The sequence below is a fragment of the Sardina pilchardus genome, chromosome 23 (genome assembly GCF_963854185.1).
Source record: "Sardina pilchardus chromosome 23, fSarPil1.1, whole genome shotgun sequence".
Taxonomy (NCBI): Eukaryota; Metazoa; Chordata; class Actinopteri; order Clupeiformes; family Clupeidae; genus Sardina; species Sardina pilchardus.
Genome location: NC_085016.1, coordinates 20,837,324 through 20,857,370, shown reverse-complemented (window position 1 = coordinate 20,857,370; position 20,047 = coordinate 20,837,324). Strand labels below are relative to the sequence as shown.

The 20,047-nt window shown below is 41.1% G+C and overlaps 3 protein-coding genes across 8 annotated transcripts; all 3 read right to left on the bottom strand.

Moving 5' to 3' along the window:
* Positions 1 to 127: 127 nt before the first annotated feature.
* prkag3a (protein kinase, AMP-activated, gamma 3a non-catalytic subunit) lies at positions 128 to 5,136 on the bottom strand. 4 transcript variants are annotated; one of them, XM_062527327.1, is made up of 13 exons: positions 4,861 to 5,136; positions 4,612 to 4,648; positions 4,345 to 4,448; positions 3,960 to 4,041; positions 3,772 to 3,830; positions 3,598 to 3,658; positions 3,138 to 3,192; positions 2,714 to 2,840; positions 2,460 to 2,625; positions 1,972 to 2,009; positions 1,607 to 1,753; positions 1,303 to 1,475; positions 128 to 507 (listed from the first exon to the last, which is right to left on the bottom strand). In XM_062527327.1, exons 1-12 carry the CDS (start codon positions 4,882 to 4,884, stop codon positions 1,362 to 1,364), a joined length of 1,014 nt encoding a protein of 337 aa, XP_062383311.1. In that variant the 5' UTR covers positions 4,885 to 5,136; the 3' UTR covers positions 128 to 507; positions 1,303 to 1,361. The 4 variants fall into 4 exon arrangements, with proteins under 4 accessions (XP_062383311.1, XP_062383312.1, XP_062383313.1 ...); XM_062527328.1 differs by having other exon boundaries at positions 1,382 to 1,475; XM_062527329.1 differs by having other exon boundaries at positions 3,613 to 3,658.
* A 227-nt stretch (positions 5,137 to 5,363) lies between these two features.
* Positions 5,364 to 14,824, bottom strand: cflara (CASP8 and FADD-like apoptosis regulator a). Of its 2 annotated transcripts, none has more exons than XM_062527324.1 (10): positions 14,623 to 14,824; positions 9,907 to 10,397; positions 9,658 to 9,763; positions 8,959 to 9,094; positions 8,522 to 8,556; positions 7,763 to 7,847; positions 7,593 to 7,636; positions 7,392 to 7,467; positions 6,524 to 7,046; positions 5,364 to 5,896 (listed from the first exon to the last, which is right to left on the bottom strand). In XM_062527324.1, exons 2-10 carry the CDS (start codon positions 10,197 to 10,199, stop codon positions 5,782 to 5,784), a joined length of 1,413 nt encoding a protein of 470 aa, XP_062383308.1. In that variant the 5' UTR covers positions 10,200 to 10,397; positions 14,623 to 14,824; the 3' UTR covers positions 5,364 to 5,781. The 2 variants fall into 2 exon arrangements, with proteins under 2 accessions (XP_062383308.1, XP_062383309.1); XM_062527325.1 differs by having other exon boundaries at positions 9,907 to 10,371.
* Positions 14,825 to 15,546: 722 nt separating this feature from the next.
* LOC134070849 (transmembrane protein 169-like) lies at positions 15,547 to 19,958 on the bottom strand. 2 transcript variants are annotated; one of them, XM_062527322.1, is made up of 4 exons: positions 19,633 to 19,958; positions 19,050 to 19,313; positions 17,617 to 18,317; positions 15,547 to 16,989 (listed from the first exon to the last, which is right to left on the bottom strand). In XM_062527322.1, exons 2-3 carry the CDS (start codon positions 19,270 to 19,272, stop codon positions 17,665 to 17,667), a joined length of 876 nt encoding a protein of 291 aa, XP_062383306.1. In that variant the 5' UTR covers positions 19,273 to 19,313; positions 19,633 to 19,958; the 3' UTR covers positions 15,547 to 16,989; positions 17,617 to 17,664. The 2 variants fall into 2 exon arrangements, with proteins under 2 accessions (XP_062383306.1, XP_062383305.1); XM_062527321.1 differs by having other exon boundaries at positions 19,050 to 19,696.
* Between the last annotated feature and the right edge of the window lie 89 nt (positions 19,959 to 20,047).

The window sequence follows — 20,047 nt, the reverse complement described above, 5'->3', positions numbered from 1 at the left end:
TTTTAGTGACCTCTTCTGGACAAACAGGGGCTGTCAAGCGTTCCTCACAGGGATTCAGTTACAAGGCCTATCCTACAATGTCTTTCATTCTGTAAACTGTAAACTAACAGGAAATAGGCTGACGAAATCTTTTAGAAAAATATTTATTAGAAAAACATAATAATGTAGTGGCACAACAATATCGCATAACAAAACAGTAAGTCAGTCTGATCCACTGAGACAGATTTAATAAGACAAGTAGGCTTATGATTTATTATATTCAGCTCTAAAATTGCCTTGCTTTGTCTTGTCTTTTGGATCTTGACAGATTAATTGTTATTGGGTCTTCCTTTCCTTCTGTAGCCTATTGTGAAATTAATCTGAGCAAACAAAAGCACACACAAATGCTTATTTAAAAATTAATTTAAAAACGGTTGCCTTCAATCTCTTGAAATTATCTTCCCATCTCTTTCCATCAGTCACGAAGCCGTTCAAAAGATGTCAACTTGTCTTACTTGCAGGCAATATCTAAAGATATGAACCAGAGTGATGTAAATTAATGAATGAATTCCTCAAATTCACATTTAAAAATGTATGATTTAAATGTTAAGGTAATTGACAATGGATGGATGTCTTCAATGTTACAGTCATTTGCAATGTTAAACATGCTACAAGACAAGCCTAGGAGATTTTCCACCCCTTTGTAATCATGCAACCTTTACTGGAAAGTCCCGCTTCATTAAACGGGTAAACAAAAAAGGTTGGATGACATTGGAGGATAGACAGCATGGCCAGTGTAAGTGTGTTTACTTTTTGTGCGTTGGGGAAAATGGCTGTGGGAGACTTGGCAGACTTTGTAGGTCAGTGAGGCTTATAATAAATCTAATTCTACTGTGTTCTTGCTGTTTGAGTTTCTGCCATGCGTGCAACATAAAGATGTCTTTATCCCTGCACCTGAACCAACCAGTTAAGTACACAATGGATCCCATACAAGTCAGGACCTGGGAAAAGCCAAGAATATCTTGTGTCGTTTAGCAATAATACTCTTCAATATACTGAACTTTTTGTGATTTGCAACTCTGTACACAACACTTGAAGTGTAAATCCTCTTCATTCAAATAGTTGTAAAAGTGAACTTGAACTGACAACACATACAGTATTTGCATTCACAATAGTTACCTGCAAACAAAATGCAAAGAAAAACAAAGGGAGGAGAAAGTGGCAAATGAATACACCTGGACTCCCGTGTAAAGCTACAAGCCACAGACTGGGAACAGACCTAAGGGGAAAAAGAAGAAGGGACTACAGGGTGAGGGAGCCTACCTGGGATAGGGGAGGGGCAGTTAGGTGGAGGTTGAAAGGCGAGTAATTCCAACCAGAGGTTACGAGAGAGCATCAATACCTGCTGGGGTTAAGACCATGGCCTGAAGCAGGTCAGAGAGAGAGATTATGCCCCTCACCACATCGTCCCTATCCACCAGCACCAGTCGATGTACCTAGAGAGAGAGAGCATGATTGAAGTCGCAGGTTTCGCTAGTATCACTAATAACATAAAGGTTAAGAAAACATGTTCTCACAATGAGAAATCTAATAAAAGTCAGATAGAAGTTGTTCTGGCATTGCTGACCTCTGCTCTAACAATTCTGTCGATAATCGTCTCAAGGGTCTCATGGCCATAGCATTTCATGACTCCCTCTACAAAACAAGTCCGCCTCCGCACAGCCTCCCGCATGGTCATGTTGAGGTTGTTGTAAGTCTTCTGTGCTGCAAGATTCTATACAAGTGTGACAGTGTGGGAGCCAAGACATAGAAGAGATAAACAAAATAATGAAAGCTTTTTCAACATGTACAATATTGTTGATTCTTCTTAACCTCTCTTTAACAGACATGTTGCTCCAAATGATAAGGGGACACATGTGGATTGTGCATATGGGCCTGGTTCATGTAATGTACCCTCAAGACACACAAGTGCTCTGCTTCTCTTGTACTTACAATCACATCAAACCTGGAGTACAGAGCCACCACCTTTCCTAAACAGAGACAGACAGTATTTTTGTAAATTAAAACACCCTTTGTCAAAACAATGTATTTTTACCTGGATTTTTAAAACTTTAAACAGCTAAAAACATATGCGTATAGATATAAATGCATGCTAATATGTAACTCTTCCAAACCACTTTCAGGTCTCCTATATGGAACATGGTTACAGAAATAACTTAGCATGTGCCATGTGATAAGTGCAGTAGGCCAGATAGTAGGTCAGGCCATGATTCCAAGTAGGTGGTTTAGTGGCAAATTCTAGGTATGATAACCCAGAGGAAGTTGTAAACCTGATAACAGCTAGCCCAGGGGCTTCGATCTCCAAACTTAACTAAGCCAAAGGGCTCCTCTATCTGGTTCACCACTTCCTCTGGGTTAATTTACCCATGTTTGTCATTTAAAACCACTTACTTGGAATACACCCCAGGGTTTAAGCACACCTTTGCTGTCAACAACTGGCAGGGCAGACACCCTCCGCTCTACGAACACAGACAAGGCGTCATAAAGTGTGGCGGTCTCTTGCACAGTGGCTATCTCTTTGAAAGTCCCGATGCCAACTTCCTCTACAGTTTTCTGCAAGAACCCAGGCTTTGGTATCTTGGCTCCCTATGTGACAGGAAAATGAATCATCACCATCATCAAATCCAATAATTAAAAAAAAAAAATCTATCAAAATGGTTAATATGGTTCTTACAAATATGTGAAGGAATTTGAGGATGCGCTTGTGTGTCAGAATATGTAGCACATTTCCTGACTTGGGGTCAATGACAGGCAGTCTGTGGATCTTGTGTTTCAGCAGGGAGTAGATGGCGTCGAAGAGACTACAGGAAGAGGAGGTGAGACTGACCATCACTAGGATTCTATACCAACCACAGCAGTTAATGACAGTCCACAGTCTAGTTTGATGACATTTCTGAGACAGAGAACACATACTGTATATATCGCTATTTTTCGCATATGAAAGTGAGTGCAAACCAGTTCAGCTACTCAGCTATGTAAGCTACTAGGCTAAAGTCAGTAAATCAAGATGGTGTTGCTTTATGTTTACATTGGCAAAGATCCATAAAGTCACTCGATGGAGTCTTGCTAAGTGGCCTTGCCACTCAGCTGGTAAGTACCTGGCATCAGGTGTGATACTGATCAGGCAGCGGTTACAGCACTGAAGATAAACGTCTGGCAAGGAGACAGAAGAATTACACAGTGAGACACTAGAGGCACAGTTCACGTGGGAATTCCCAAAAGCTACTACTCTGGGCATAAAATAATAAACATTGACTGAGACAGAGCCAAACTTAGCATGTGAAAATTCCCTAACATGCTGTACTGAACGCATAAAAGCAAAATACAGTTTAAGATGCTGTGAAGATGCAAACCAGCATGAAAGCTCGAATGAAATCTCTAATGATCATAAATGGATGCAAGGTTGTAATACATTACTAACTAATGCATTCTAAACACTAGCCATGCATGCCATTCACAGAGATAAGACAATATCCAAAACATGGGTGAGATCAAAGCTCCGTGCTGTAAGTATTTGAAAATGTCCAAAAGGGCCCATTCGTTGTCCGGTTCATTTACTTTGAGATGAATCACCTCTCCAAGTCTCAATCTTGTGTTCCTCCAGCTCGTAGATCTGAACCTACAAGAGACAGCGATCAACATGATCAGGTTTCCCTGTTTGTAACAGCTTTAAATATCTCCGCAAACCACTCCGGCAAACAGCTTGTACACATGGAAGTATAGGGTGCATACCAGGGGAGATTTGTAGTAGCGGTGAAGAATGTTGATAAAATCTGTGATGGTGAGCATACCTGTCAAGACAACAGGTAAGAAACTGAGGATGAGGTCATACACACATACTGTAGGTATGCACACTATTTCAACACCAACACGATTTCAACATGTTTTTCCACTAGTGCACAGGGAGACTTTTAGCCTACCTACAAATCTTTGACACTTGTTGTCCCATAGGGGAGCAGCCCTTAAGCCATTTGCCACTAAAGCAAAGAATGCCTTCTTCACCTGTCCAAAAAAGATATCCACATCACACATTTTTATGGGCCTTAGTCAGTCAGATACCGAAGGAGATGGGCAATGTCATACATGTCAGGAATGAAGTTTCATATTTACATTCCACAAGAATGAGTTACACAATTTACATTAGTGACCCGTCTAGTTTCGTTTCCAGTGTTTAGAGTAAAATAAGTATCTAGGCAATGTATTTGTGTAGCCTATATCATTGCAGTAGGTGTTAAGAAACATATTTCAAATACTGTTACTTCTTGAAAACTTAAGGTGAAGAAAGGTAGAGATGTGCATCCTCACCTGAAGTGTGGTGTCAAATATGACTAGTTTACAACTTGTTGGCATGGCATCGTAGCAACAGTGCTTCTTCATGAAGTCCATGTATACTGCATCAGCATCATTAGCTGAGCAGAATGTCAGAGGATGGAGAACGTGTGACAAAACATACAGTGATATCCAGAACGTTTACGATCAGACAGGCTATCTATTGAACTTAACGCACACTCTCTTGATCAATATTCAAAAGCATTTAAACGAATATTTTAATGTGAAGTGTGAAATGGTTACCTGGGTCGATCTTGGGAGGTTCATCTTGCGATGCTGCCTGAACCGGGGGATAATTATCATTAGGCCAGCAACTGTGAGCATTACTCCGCCATACATTTTCACGCACTCTTCCATTGGTAGCTATGCTACTCGACCCATTTAGCGCAAGGATATCTTGCAAGAAATAGTAAGGGTGCTGTAGCATTTTGGCACGATGCTCACCCCGACACCATTAGTCACCCTGGCATGCATTTTACCGCAGTGTCCTACCTGTTTCAGGTTGACCATTTCCATGCTAGGATCGCGTCCCGTGGAAATCCGGTGGCCCTGTCGATGCAGCCGAGTCTACACTATCATGCCCGTCTCGTACAGGCAAGAGCGGTCTAATTTAGGATTCTCGGGATGGAATGTGCGTGTCTGACGTGAATTACAGTGCTGAAAAAAGCCAGTGTTTTCTAGAGCCATACACACAGACAGGACGTCGCAGGGTTAAAAGACAGGTGGCATTCGAAGATCCAAATAAACAACGATGTCGGAGAGTCGTGAAGTTGTCCGCTTGACATGGAAGAGCGTTCGGGTGTTGGAACGTCAACGCGCCTCCAGGTTGATCTATATTTGGTTACCGTGCTCTGAGGAATATGCGGTTTAAGATAGCCTATCCCTCCCTCCTGAGGGACTCTATTGGCAAAATAATGTCAAGTTGTCGTCCAAAATACAGCTTAAAGGGGAAATAGACTGACAGAAAATTGTACAAGTACTGAAAAGAGACGCAGTTTTTAAACCCATTAATGCTTTAATTCAACCTTGTTTAACGGTGTATCTCTGGAAGGATCACCAGGTTTGCTATGCGCAAAGTGTACTGGTTTAATAAGCTGCCTGTTACTTAAATAGACACAACACAAAATACAAAAAATTAACTTGAACTGACTTCATTGAGACCCTATAGCTTAGTAGTGTGAGTAAAGAGAATGTAGTTGTATAGCTTATAGCCTAGACATTCATGCTTTCCTGCATGGTTCACATTCTGTTGGGCGTGTTTCTGAATACCAACACATCCTCTGTTCTCTCCCAGACTCCTCCTCTTATCGAGGTCTTTTTCTTCCTTCTTTTCACCCTGTTGGCTCTTTCTGGTAGCCTACATACTTAAACCATATTGTGTTTCCTTCAGTGACTCCCGTCATATTTTGAGTGTTACAGATACAGAGTCTTTCTCAGAGTGTGACTCAGGTTAATCCTGTAGCTTTCATTGGGGTTTTCAAGCACCACTCTGTTCACTTCGGTGAGTACGTCAAGAAGTGGAATTCTCCTGCAACACAAGGCAAGGCAAGAGATTAACACGTAGAGCTCATTACTTCATCACCCTGGCATCTGTCATCATGGAGGAGGGCTGACCTTAAACATTACAACTCCCTGAAGGCCCATAATAATCAATGCAAACACTGACTACTGTCCTTGAGTAGGCCTACTACACTCCGCAGACAAATAGAATATTAATCCTTTGTAGGTCCCACCCAGAAAACAATATTTTTCTTGCTTTTTCATATTAATTTCTATGGAAATCAACATCTTCACTACCATATTTGTGAATGATAATATGTGGTGTTTTTTATATAATATTGATGATTTGTTGGCTGGTAAATGTGTGATGATAAATGTGTGATGATTTCTATCATCTAAAGAAGCATTCTTTCATTAAAAAAGTGAGGGGCAAGCAATACTCAACCTAAAAACTGAAAAGGTCGTTTTTATTGTATTGGTGCATTTCCTGCATATCAATATCCTTCACGTTTGCCTCAAACGTATCCAACAATGTTATCACAATGGCCCATCAAAGCACCTTTCAAATGATTTGGTGATTGGTGTTGTTAACACATCTTATGCATCCACCTTAAAGCAACTCAAGCCTGACCCGGGGCAACAGTATGACCCCTACCTGTCATGACAACGCAGTAAGGTTGACCTCATGGTCGGCCAGAACACAGACTGGTGCCCCCTCTTCGCCAACAGCTGGTCATCGGCCAAGCACACACAGGTCAACACGTCTGCACTGACAGGAATAGTTTTCATGGCATCCGTCTGCCAGCGTGGAGAACAGCCAGCCGATCCCCCAGCATCAGTCTCCAGGCACTGGTCCATGTGTGAGGACCACGGGGGCTCCTCTTGGACTTCATAAATCTCGACGAGGAAAAGTTTTGGTTTTCCTCTCAACGCAGAGCAGTTCATAGAATTGAAGAGCTGCCGTATGTCGTCCAGGCGGAGCCCGGGGCCGTGGGTCTCTGTGGTCAGGATATTGGACTCTGAGCCACGGCTGAGGAGACAGCAGATGAATGCTGACGATCCCTGAAGGTCTTGACTTTGGGACAGTTCCCTTAGGACACTGGAGGTGTCTTCCAAACACAGTAAAGTGTGCAAGATCACCCTGAAACTAAGGGCCTCAAAGGTTTGCTTCAGCATGTCTGTGGGAGACATAATCAAGGAGAAATTTAATCGTATGAAGACTGCTGTCAATTGTCACCCCAGATGCTGACTGAGATTTACTAGTTTGAACCCTCTTGGATTAAGGCCCAGACTTTTTCGCCTTTTCCCAGGGCGAGCCAACTGAGACAAGGCAAATAGTGTCTGAAATACAGAGAATGACTCCAAGATGTTTTGAATGGGGGCTGTTGCATAATGCTGAGAACAGAAACATCATTATCACTCGAGTACAATTGCTTTCTGTATCCATATGCAGATAATGCTAGTGAGGCGAAATTCTATAATGCTGAGATACAAAATCGTGGACACACACACACAGCACTCACCTCCGTCACAACCCACACAGTCAATGATTATGCACACACCGAGGGGAATGGTATCCATGTTGTACTCCTCTGTGGCCTAATCTCCATAGAGAAATGAGGAGCAACAGTGGATTACGTAATGTTTCTGAGTTCACAAGGCATTGACACACGGCATTCTGTAGATTAAACCTTCCCATAGAGAAATGAGAACTTGTACTTCACCTGTTGATAATGCGCCCTCGTTTCAGCGACAGGCATCTGCAGCCCTTTTGGTGCGAACAAGAGAAGAGAATGGCTTTCAAAGCGGCATGAGGAAAAATAAGACTTCAACTGCACAGCATAAAAGTAAATCACTTCATGTGTTGTGTGACGCACACACAGTGAATATTTACCTAAAGACGATCGCTGAATCCTCACAAAGGGACGAACAGATGAACGAGGGAGGGGACTAGTGGGGGAACAGACTCCTCTCTGTGTCTGATGAGGGGAAACAGAGAGCATGTTGGTGTCATCCACTAGAGGGCAGTAGGGAGCATCACAATTGGAGCTAAGGCGTATTCCAGTCGTCTCGTAAAATGACTAGTGATTTGAAATGACAGCGTAAAATGACTAGTGATTTGAAATGACATATCCATGGAATGAGCTGGTTGCATTCCACCTGTCTACAAAGTCGGAAAAAAAAAAGACGAACAAAATGCTACCGTTTGTTGGTAGCTGTTTGTTGTTAGCAATTGTTACCAGATAATACCAGTTTGTAATGAAGCTTTACACAATATTTTACAGACATCATAGTGACACAGTGCCAGATAGAGGTTGGTCACTCATGCTTCAACGACGATAAAACAGATTGATTGGACAGAACTGATAAAAAAAACAGTGCATATCTACAGTTCTCATTCACTGTTCATTGGCGCAGCCACCTTGGAAATTCAACCTCGGGTACTCAAGGTTCGACTGAGCTGACGAGTTGGGCTACAACTTAGGGGGGCATTCTATTTGTAACTACCAGTAAGTAGCTCGGAAAAACATCTCAGTGGCCGACTCGGGCGAACAAATGGAACACGACATCATACTGTAGATAGCGAAACCTGTTCTCTATGCATTGTGTGAAAAACTAGGTGCAAAGTGTATCTTCTATTTTAAAAATATACCTCTGAATTGCGCTCTGCACATGTTCTTGTACTTCCTGAGGAAAAAAAACAAATGGGGAAGTAAACACATATGAACACAGTAATGTTCCACAGAAAAATAGCATTAGGGTTGTCTGTGTGTCTTGTAATCCAATGACTGAAGATGTGTCATTGCTTCCTTCTAGATGTAGATATGTATTAAAGATAGGTACAGTATTTGTTGTCCATATATTAAAAGATATGCAGGCTCCTCACACACAGAACAGAAAATCCATCATTACAACCTGTGGTCATTTTGTCTGACCTTGTCCACCAATCTAAAACTGTTTCCATTATTGAAAAATCATCCTTGCATTATGGAGCTCTTGAGTTATGGACCGTTTCTCATTTAGAAAACTGTGCCACGATGAAGTGACTACCCACTGCATAATCAAATGACATGCTTTTACGGTAGGTACCTTTTTTCTGAAAACGTTGTATCTTCTTTGCAAGGTCGAGTCGATGAATATTCCGAAAGCCTTGCACAATGAGGTCCAGATTTTCTGGGGAGACTTCATCAAGTTTCTCCAGTTCATCTACCAGATCCAGAAAGTTCTGTTGTGAAAATAGTATGTTAAAAGGCATTCCTCTGATATACACTATTATAGAATAGGTTTATCATGATAAGGAATTTGACAAATAAAGCATGATATTAAATAAAGAATGACACACACACACACAAAAAACAGAATCTGTAACACTGGTCTAGGGATTCTCCTTAAGATATTTTAATAATAAAACTGAAAAAAAGAAGTGTGCTTGGGTTTGTGCAAAGTGGCATTCACACTAAGAACTATAACCATAACCATAAAGATAAAAGCGTCCACACTGACTAATGATAAGGAATCATTCTGATTGGCCGTCAGCTTTCTATCGTTCTCAAAATCAGTCTGAAAGTGATCCCAATGATATCATTCGCTCGTTCGTTCATGTCGTTATCGTTCTAGCTTATGTGTGAACATAGTCATTTATATTAAAGAGGGCAATATTTCTTTATCGTTATAGTTATAGTTATCGTTCTTGGTGTGAATGGCCCTTTAGAACTGAAAAATCAAGATAAACTGTCCTCCATCCCAACTCCAGAAACAACTGAAATCAACATTCTCCCTCCTTCTTACAGAGACTGCTTCCAGCTTTCCACGCGGCAGTTTGCTACTGAGGAGAAAGACCAAAGAGCGGAAGTCATCTGGTGCAAGATCCTCACTCAGATCAGCCATGAGCACCCTGAGGCACAAACACATAGAGAAGGACTCCTTTACTAAACATAACACGTGAAAGCTGGATCTGTCGGTCCTAAAAATGAATGCCAAATTCAGAATGTATCATTCACAGAGACAACAGGAGCAGGTAATGAATGAGTGAATGACCTGTATCCAGACAGGACCTGTCTGGTGTTCAGCATGCGTTCAACCTCCTGTCGACTCGTCCCAAGAACCTTCTTCAGAACGTCGAAGCGCTTCAAATGAAACATGAGCTCCATCAGTATGAGGGTAGGCTGATTGTTCCCAGCAATTTGGGCCCGAGAGATAAGGGCTCCTCTCAGGTCTTCCACACGGCTATCAGGTAACAGGTCTGAGCACAGGTAGCGAAGTGTCCGCAACTCATCCCTAGACAGAGAGTCGGCCATGCGATTCACAATGACAGCCAGTCCATCTTCCATAATAGATCCGTTATTAGTTGGTCAACATTGAATTAGATGGTCGACCCATGGTCGACCTGGTTTCCCCTGGTCATTTTACAGAGTGACTTGACTTTCAAGGAGTTAGTTGGTGGTATCTGTTTGGTCATTTCAGTAGGCTGTGAAAGTGAATGTAGAATCTGGATCCGTCTTTCTGTAAAGGGGATGGACCAGGTGATTCTGAGTGAAAATGAAAGTGGAATACAAGACCACAATTTACTGACTTTGTGGGAACACTAAAGTGAAATGTACTGCATACATTGTGAGCTCAATTTAGTAAAAGGTATGCAAGAAGATCATAAATTGTGTGCACAAGACTCTATAACATACTTAACAAGACTGTAACTTGGCCTACTTGTGGGCACAGTAGTAAATTGTGAGCACAAAAATACAAGGTGAGCTCATTTTACTAAATGAGGGCCATATTAAATTGTGGGCATATTTTAATAAATTGAACTCACATGTAAGATCACAAATCAAAGTGCAAAATACTCTTATTTTGAGGACTGTAGCTCCCACCAATGTAATAAACCACCAACGTAGTAAAAAATCAGCAGATTTTAAACGTAATAATCCTGCCATCGTAATAATTTCCCACCAATGTAATTGCCTACTACCAACATAATAAACCAATTTCACAATAATCGACATAATAATCATTACAGTTGCAGGAAGTTATTACATTGGTGGGATGGTTAAAAAAAAGTTATTACTGTACATTAACTTCCCAGTATAGACAAAAGTTATTACATTGGTGGCAAAATTTCCTAATGCATGCATTATGCGTACCTTTCAATAAATTGAGCTCCCGATGTGAAGACAGATCATATCATGTGCACAACTGTTTTCACAATGGAAAACCACAGTGTATTTTACAGTTTGGAAGACCCAAAAGCAAAGGCCTACATCAACCAAACCCTTACAGAAAAGTATACTTAAAATGTATTTTACCATTTGTGCAGTTGAAGTATAACTTCCTTTAAACCAATGAGAACGCCATCTATCATTACCTTTAAGAGCCAGCAGCACAACATGAAACAGCCAATCGGTATTTTGACAGTCAACACATCTGAAGGAATCTGCTCGCACAATTGTACTAGGCTACTTGCTTTACTAAAACCTGTGTGTGAATAGCAGAGTATAGGGCCTACATGCATTCTGCACTTGCCCATTATTTGAACTTATAAGCAAAGTGAAACTAACTTCACCATTGTCTCATAGTCAACGGCAAAACAGTTCTTCACAGTTATTTACTATCACTATTGAGAAGGGGTTACAATAAAAAAATGTAGCCTGAAAAAAGTAACAGTCAGCCCAATAATGTTGACTTAAAGGGAAACTGTGCAGGTTTGGCGCTTTCTTCACCTTTCTTTCGCTTTCACTTTTCACTTTCGCTCGTTTTACGCTTGCAGGTTCTCTGCAGAGCATCCCCTTCAGCTTTAGCGTGTATTAGGGCTGTGCAATTAATCGATTTTAAATCGTAATCGTGATTATGGGTTTAAATCGATGTTAAAAATGTGAAATAGTATTCGTAAATCGATTTCTCACTTCAACTAGGGTAATTACAGTACTTAACTTTGCAAGTGTTGAATTTTGTGGCAAAAGTTAAATATTTTTTCTTAATATTAAATCATTTAAAATTAATTATTAATAATTAATATTGTTTAATAAGAGCAAGATTTGCACTTAAATCCCAATGGGGAAATGATTTGCAAAATGCGAAAATCGGATTTTATTTTTGGGCAAAATCGAACAGCCCTAGCGTGTTTACAATACTCCTCAATTGGTCAGTCTGCCTTTTCATGAGCATGATCGCGAGGCTGGAGACTTTCTGTTTGTCAGTGCCACCGACCCGGTGGCACAAACTTGCAAGCATGGTTTTTCTGCTCAGAAGCACTATGGGGCGAAGCGAGACAGCCGTCATTAAACCCTAAATAAGTCAAATAATCATTCCAATGACACCGAAGCTGATCAGTTAAAGCCTACCTTACATTGACAGACTTTGACAAGAATTGGGAAAGATTCTTGAAAGATTGTAGTCTTTTAACTAATGCCCCTCATTCAAGCTTTACTCAAAATACTACAGTCTTTCAAGAATCTTTCCCAAATCTTGTCAAAGTCCATCAGTGTAAGGTAGGCTTAAGGCAAATTAAACTAACAAAACGTGCATAGTTCTTTAACACAAATCCTATATTTATCCTGCAGATTGTATACCTCACCTTGTGAAGTGCATCTTCAACTGTAGCCTACACACAACTATTGACACACAACGAGCAACACAAGGGAGTCAGTCAACGCCAGCCCAAATCATCTGATAGAAGCGCTCTCTAAAAGGAAGTATATCCATTACTTTTCTCTCCAAGCAATGAAAGGAACGAATGTGATTCTGAAATGCACATTATGCCCTGGGCAAAAGTGCCTATCCACGTCGGTGTCAAGTAGCCTAATTCAAATTTACACAAATATCTTTTGTGTAAAAATTACGAGCATGGGTTCAAGCCCAGTTGACATTGCTCATGTTTTTTCAGCACAGCTGTTGATTGTAATTTAAACCTTTCCTTAACAACATACTCTAAAGCAGCCATTCAAAATGATAGGCCTATCTATAACCCTTTTCTCAGTCTCCCCAAGTTACAGAGACACAGTTAAACTCCAGCTTCAGAAAGTTAAAGTTAAAGTTCTACCACATATCTGTGCCAACCATTCACTTAAACCAGCTGATTCTAATTAACACAACTCTTCAGCCAGGTAGAGCAGCTAATTGATGAGATCACTGTGTTAATTGCACAAGTAGAACCAACCAATACATGATTGGACAAATTAACATGCATTTAGATCTGTGAAGTAACTGCATCAGTGCATGGTCTTCAACTAATCACAGAAATAAAGTTAGATATTGTAAATGGAAATGTCACATCGAGACCATATATGTTCGTGCAGGCTTCTTTATTGCACTTAAGTAGGCCTAGGCTTTGTATGATTTACTATTTGTCGAATCAGAGTCACATCTGCAGTAGGCTAAATAAGGTAAAACACCTGCTCGTGATGATGTACTAATTGTTTATCCTCAGTTAACAAGCGTCCCATTAAGATCCGTAAGGAGGGGTAGCCCTACCATGTAGAAAAAAAATGGTTGAACTATATAGACGGCCAATATACTCAAATGAGTGTGGAGTTCAAACAAATATTATTTGACTACAGAAACATATCTACATACATGGCATTTGATTGTCTAGTCTCACTTTGTCTGACAGCAACACAGCACAGCTAAATAATATTTCATAATATTCAGATTTATCATACGAAATTGAACATGCATGCATTTTAAGTTTTGTTAAGGAGGGGTGGTGGGGTCACATTTGAGCATTTAAACATTTAAGGCAATACTTTCTGAAGTAGCCTAATTAGTTACTTTAATTTGTAACTGAGTAACTAATCTAGTTACTTTTTGGAAGAAGTAATTTGCAACTGTAACTGTAGGCTAAGCCAAGATCCTTGACCTCTCTGGCTAAGCCTATACTACTTTTTTAAAAAGTAACTTGTCTAACACACTGGGACAAAACAATCATTCAATTTGACATTAAATTAATGACTAAACTATACATTAGATATTTCCTGAAGTTAGGCCTATTATAAACATGTAATTTATGGACTCATGCTAAACATCATTTAATAGTCTGTTGCGGTCTGTTTGCACTGAGTCTAGTTAGTGTCAAGGTTAATCTCCATTATAGCTAGTTTGTATCATAAAGTAAACGGTTAGAAGAAATTATTCCATAAGATTTAAAATGATCCCAGATTAGCAAACGACCTGTCCAAATGATCAATTTCAGAATTACAGAAAGGTAACATTGTTATGTTTATTTCAAAATAGACCGGGGCAGAAGTCAAAATCGTCCCAGATTAGGCTATTCATCCTTAGGCTATTAGATCAAATACAATTTGAGTAAATTAGATATTCTAATCTTAACAGACTCCTCTTTGCTAATAGAAGCAAAATTAAGCAGCAAATACTACACAAACTCGTGGCAAGGTGTAGGTAAATATTAAACTTGAAGAATGGACTCACTCCAACGCGTCTGCGTAGGCTGCGGCTGCATTCAGTTTCACTATTACTCTTCAGTAGGCTAGTTCGTTTTTAGGAAATGTGAGTCATTATTTTGAAGGCATGGTAAAGCAAAACGCGCGAACATATTGTAATATCCAGAAAAATATTCTCTCTTAACCCTTGCAGACTCCGTAGGGCAGCTTTGCAGTCGTTGGCTTGTTGCTGCAGCCAATGCACTACGCCTAGGCCTACTTATTTCTTTATGTTGACAGTGGTAGTAGCCTAACTACTAATATGAAGGAAAACGTTACAGTTTACATTATTACATTAAACATACAGGCTGCATGTTTAACTTACCCCGACACACCGTTTGTAGCCTATCCATGCTGGTCTAAAACGAAAGTTGCAACAAAACAGAACTTAATTCTTATCTCCACCCACGCAACCACGTAACGCTAACGACTTCCAATGTGATACATGGTGATAAAACAACCCGGATGTCTACCTTTGAACATTCCGATTTAGCACTGTCAAAAATGAAAGTAATTCCAGATAAGTCTGTCATCTGGAAATCCCCTCCTCTTCTCTTCCGGGAAGAAAGCATATGCCTGGGGTGCAGATAATTTGCCTTTGTGCCTAGATCCCTCCTTCCTCCTATCCTAGGCCTATTGTATTTCGCATTGTATCGCAGGATTGGAAAAAAATCAAATGCAAATTGTAACAAAATACTTTGAGGGAACCATTTAGAATATTTCAAATACTTCACTACTTAACAAAAATCTGTATTTTTATATCTCAAATAAGCCAAAAATGATTCACTCAGTTAAATATAGGCTACTTATTTGTTTTGGTTTCTTTTTGCCTAGGGGTTTACAGGGAGGGTGCCCGCTGATATCCCTTAATTGTGCAATTCCCTTTATTCAGCTCTAGAGTTAGAAGTACCAAATTGTCCTAGCCTGATAAACCAGCCTAAATGGATTGCCGTCCAGCAATTGGCGCTGGTTTTCCAGGCTAAAATTGTCCATAATTACTCTCCACATTATGACCAACTTAAAAGTGTTAGATTCAACCTTTCTCTTATGATCCCCTCTGAACATGTCTGGAGCTGGGAGAAAAAGGAAAGAAAAAGTCAACTGGGGGAGCCAAAATGGTAAAAAAAAAAATTTTTTTACATTAAACGTATTATAGGCCTAATGCACATTTAACTTACCCTGATACACCATTTGTATCCATGCTGGTCTAAAACTATAGTTGCAACAAAACAGAACTTAATTCTTATCTCCAAGATATCATTTATCATATTCATTTTATTTTTTTCACGTCTGTTGAAAGTGCAGTGTGACTCATGTGCTGTCAATTAACCAACCCCACATTATTATCCAAACAAGTTTGTAAGTCATCATGACATTAATTCATCTCATTTCCATTCTGCTCATATTATTTGTTTTTCATCTGTTCTTCATCCCCTTTCATTACACAACACAAAAAGCTTGAAAGGCTTTGTCAGATATTACAAGCTACAATTACAGCAATGAGGTGCTTCCTTTCATTTTGAATCACTAACTATTTGCAATAGAAAAAAATCAATTTAAAAAAGCACTAAGTATAATTGAGGTCACACTTGTGAGCTGTGTAGAAGACAGAAATATGTGATACGTTTAACTTCCTAACTTAAGACCACTTACATTTGCACTTAAAACTGTAGTCCTACACTGCACCAGGGACTTCTTTCCTTTTCTGATGGCTGCGGCAAAGTCAATGCAACTTCAGGAATTTAGCCTGAGGAAAGTGTCCTAATTCAAAGTAAAGAACACCGATGGATTTCCTTTGTTTGTTATTTTGTGAGGGTGTAAGTGAAATATAACCATGCAGTAAAGACAGTAGACACATTACGGACAGGTATTGTAGGACAACCACCTATGTCCATGGTACAGTGAGATGTGAATGCACGCTGACCAAAGCCTTGTCTCTAAAAGTGAGGCATTTCTGTGGCTCTCTGTAAGGTCCTTTCAAAAGCCTGTGATGGTTTCAAGTTCAGATTTAACATTTACAAGGTCTGTTGCATGTGTGATGTGATTGAGATCAAATGTAGCAATTAGTGTCTAACTTTAAACTGAGACACACACACACACACACACACACACACACACACACACACACACACACACACACACACACACACACAGTCTCCAGAAAGCCTCGATCACACAGTCTCTCTCCAGAAAGCCTCGATCACATGATCAGACAACATATGATTTCCCAGTTTCTGAGTCACACATTTCTACCCCATTTCTGAAGTTCGCCAACAAAAAAGCTACCATCTTTGCCCATATAAGGAGATATCTTGATATTTTTACAATGAGAAAATAACATGGGGATTTGGAATGATCACATCTGTTAAACTCTCGCGGGGATGACAGTGAAGGCCGGTACATGAAGGCAGCAGACTTTGATTTTTGCTACCCCAGAGCAAAAACATCTGCATTTAAGATTTTTTCATCCCCGCAAGAGTTTAACAGGTGCGATAATACAAAATCCCCATGTTATTTTCCCATAGGAAAAATCACTAGATACCGGATTTCAAAGATGGCAGCTTTTTTTGTAGGCGAACTTCAGTGGTTTATAAGGGACACAGTCCTCAAGGCCCAGGTTTTCTTCCAGCCCGTCCACAGCAGTGTCTCTTCATGCCTTTGGATAGCACCTGGATAGCGATGCTTGTATGGCCTAGGATGAGAATTGGGCATAAGGTCAATTGTGGATAGTTTAGAAGTGGCTTCAATGTACAGTACACTACTAGTCAAAGGTTTTTTTTTTACTATTTCCTACAGTATGTTCCATCATATTTTGTCTTCAGTATTGCTCTACAAAGTTCTTTATGAATATATAGCCTATATATACCATACACATGTTTCATATTTTATATTCTTCATCATTTACCTAATTACCTTTATGACGTTGCATACTTTTGACATCATTAAAGACAACTATTTTCAAACGAATTGAGTGGAAGTACAGCCAATATGTGCTCAAAATGTATAGGAATTATGTTGGACTGTTGGAAATCCATTTCTGGTAACTGTCAAGTGAGTGTGCAAAAGGTGTGTAATATATAAATTGAAAGTAAATTACAGCACAAATGGGCTTTGTTTGCACTTTCTTTTGTTTACAGCATCATTTCCTATGTGCCGTGTGCTACATAACTTTCTGAACTACTCTGTAAATAAGTCAATGTCAAGAAAAAAAGTTGGTGTGTCTAAACTTTTGACTGGTAGTGTATTTCATTAGATTATTTTCAAAGAGCTTTCAATATGAAAATAAATAAATAAATAAACATACAGTTTGTTTTCATACCTTCTCATTCACACCAGCACACACAAAACTTTGAGCTTGATCACAAGATCAGACAGAGGACACCTGATCAGCCTCATCTACCCTCTTCAACTGCAGATTTCCGGATAGAGTGTCCGAGTCGAGTAGCTCCACCACACTGTAGGGGGCACAATCCTCCAGGCCCAGCTTGCCACAGGCCCATCCACAGAAGCCCTTCTCCAGGTCCCTTACGGCCAGCCACCACTCTGCAAACACCCAGGAGAGCTGCGCCATGGCGGCGTACAGCCCCATGCACAGGGACAGCACCACGATTAGAGGCGGGTAGGCCAGGATGAGCACCGGGCACAGGGTGACCTTGTGGAGAAATGTCCGCTCCTCGTTGTACACCAGGAACACGTTATACCAGGTGAGCGTGCCGTAGTAGAACGAGATGATGAAGGAGAGGAGGAAGACCACGGGCAGGCAGGACAGGCTCCACAGCACCACGTGAGGGCCCTGACCGGGGCCCACCGCGCAGGGCCGCCGCCCCCAGCCTCCGGCGGCCGCCACCGCAGCCGCCTCCTCGCACTCAGCGTCCAGGCGCTCCTTGGAGCGCGCCATCTCGCGGAGCTCCTTGTCGGTCAGGCTCACGTGGATGTCCACCATCTGACCCTTCCGCTTGCCTCGGGTGATGGTGCCCGTCAGGGTGACGTAGCGGCTGTCTGGGGGCATGCTCCAGGTGTCTGCAAGAACCACAAACAGGACTCCAGGATGAGTACAGAACCACATACAGGCCTCGGGGATGAGTACAGAACCACATACAGGAGTAGAACTCGAGGATGAGTACTTAGCAGAGTTTATTATTGAGAACTTCTCCATTTGGGAGCTGACAATCTCATAATAGCTTAATGAGCACACTTATTTACACAGTCTATGACTAAAACCACCCCGTAATGCACAAAAGTCATGTGTTTTTAATATGGCAGCTGGCTTCGTGAGAGAAATACATGCTTGTAAACTTTGATGTTGATGTGAATGACTGCAATGGCATTGAAACACAATACAACAGTCAGGGGCTGTCTGGGACCGCCACGCAACCTGCCATTCAGAAATAAGTCTTCCAAGTATAGTTGTGTTTGGCTCAGATCCAACACTGATATGCACATACAGTACATCAGATGACACGGACCTGTGGAAATAATACTGGGTGACCATGCAACGATCTTAAAATAAACACACAGTTAAAAACATAAAAAAAAAAAAAAAAATAGTAAGCAACAAACAATTATAGCTTTCCTGAAAACACTCCCAGAACACACACACACACACACACACACACACACACACACACACACACACACACAGAGATTAACTAGTTTTTCTTTTGTGTAATGCAAAGCTTCCAGATGCTTCCCCCAGAGGAAACGTGCTGTTGTAGATAAGACATTAGAGCACAATGTGCTCAGCATGCATACCTTCCTCAGCAATGTCGCTAGTGACATTGCCCTCTTCCCCTAGGCCAGTCTCTGCTCCATCCTCATCCTGGTCCTCTGCCTCCGAGCGGTACACGATGATAGATTCCATTTGCTCCTTCTTCTTCCTCCTCTTCCTCCGTGTCGCCGTGCCCTCATCTTCTGCTGACGACCTCGCCTGAGAGGTCACTGGGTTTCCCTCCGCGGGGCACTCGTCCTGCTCCATGCCGACTCAGTGCTACGGGTCACACCCCACCCCGGTGATTCCTGTTTTCGGGAGCAAGGCGCGCGCGTAAGCCCCTCCTTTTAGAATATCGCAGCAACACTACTGTCTCAGGGGAAAGGAACGACCAGAAAGATTTCAGAAACATACGCGAAAGACTCATGTGTTGCATGCGTAATTATATCCATCCAGGTATGGAAATCCAAATAGAGCTTAAACAATTTACCAAGGCTGGTGCATTAAGTCATTGCACCTGCCAAGTAATCTCAGCTAGACAAAAAAAATGTAGTTTCGGAACATCACTGTACTTTAGAACGCGATGTAGGCTATTTATTTTGATCGCGTCGAAGCATGAATATTTACCTGGAAGAAAAACACCACGTTTACTCTGCTGACCTCATTTCCACCGAATCTTAGCTCGAACGTATCACCCAGGGCATCTACAAACATCTTCACACGTGCATGCTGAGACTAGTAGCCGAACAATGCCCACCAGAGTCGGCTCTTTCCCCCCGCCCCTTCGGTTCACATGCTTGGCCAATGGGAGGATTATGCTGACGCTCCTGCAAAGAAACACTCTACTCACAAACTGTGCGCTTTTCTCGCTTCTGCCTAGTAACTAGCGCTCTGTGGAAAGCTGGTATTCTAAAAAGCATTGCACATACAAGACACACGTCACCAGAGAGTGCGATCAATGATTCATATTGCCTCTCGGGCGACAAAACAATCTGCTGGTGAAATACCATTTCAATAATGTATTATTGAATGTGAACAAGGT

Coding starts and splice junctions, on each gene's coding strand:
- prkag3a (XM_062527327.1), bottom strand. CDS start 4,884: ATGGAAATGGTCAACCTGAAACAG. Junction 4,449..4,611: donor ACCTCCCAAGATCGACCCAG/GTAACCATTTCA, acceptor CATTCTGCTCAG/CTAATGATGCTGATGCAGTA. Junction 3,193..3,597: donor GAGAGGTGATTCATCTCAAA/GTAAATGAACCG, acceptor TCTCCTTGCCAG/ACGTTTATCTTCAGTGCTGT.
- cflara (XM_062527324.1), bottom strand. CDS start 10,199: ATGGAAGATGGACTGGCTGTCATTGTGAATCGCATGGCCGACTCTCTG. Junction 9,764..9,906: donor CAGGTCCTGTCTGGATACAG/GTCATTCACTCA, acceptor TTTGTGCCTCAG/GGTGCTCATGGCTGATCTGA. Junction 7,468..7,592: donor CGAGGGCGCATTATCAACAG/GTGAAGTACAAG, acceptor TATGGAGATTAG/GCCACAGAGGAGTACAACAT.
- LOC134070849 (XM_062527322.1), bottom strand. CDS start 19,272: ATGGAGCAGGACGAGTGCCCCGCGGAGGGAAACCCAGTGACCTCTCAG. Junction 18,318..19,049: donor TAGCGACATTGCTGAGGAAG/GTATGCATGCTG, acceptor TGGTTCTTGCAG/ACACCTGGAGCATGCCCCCA.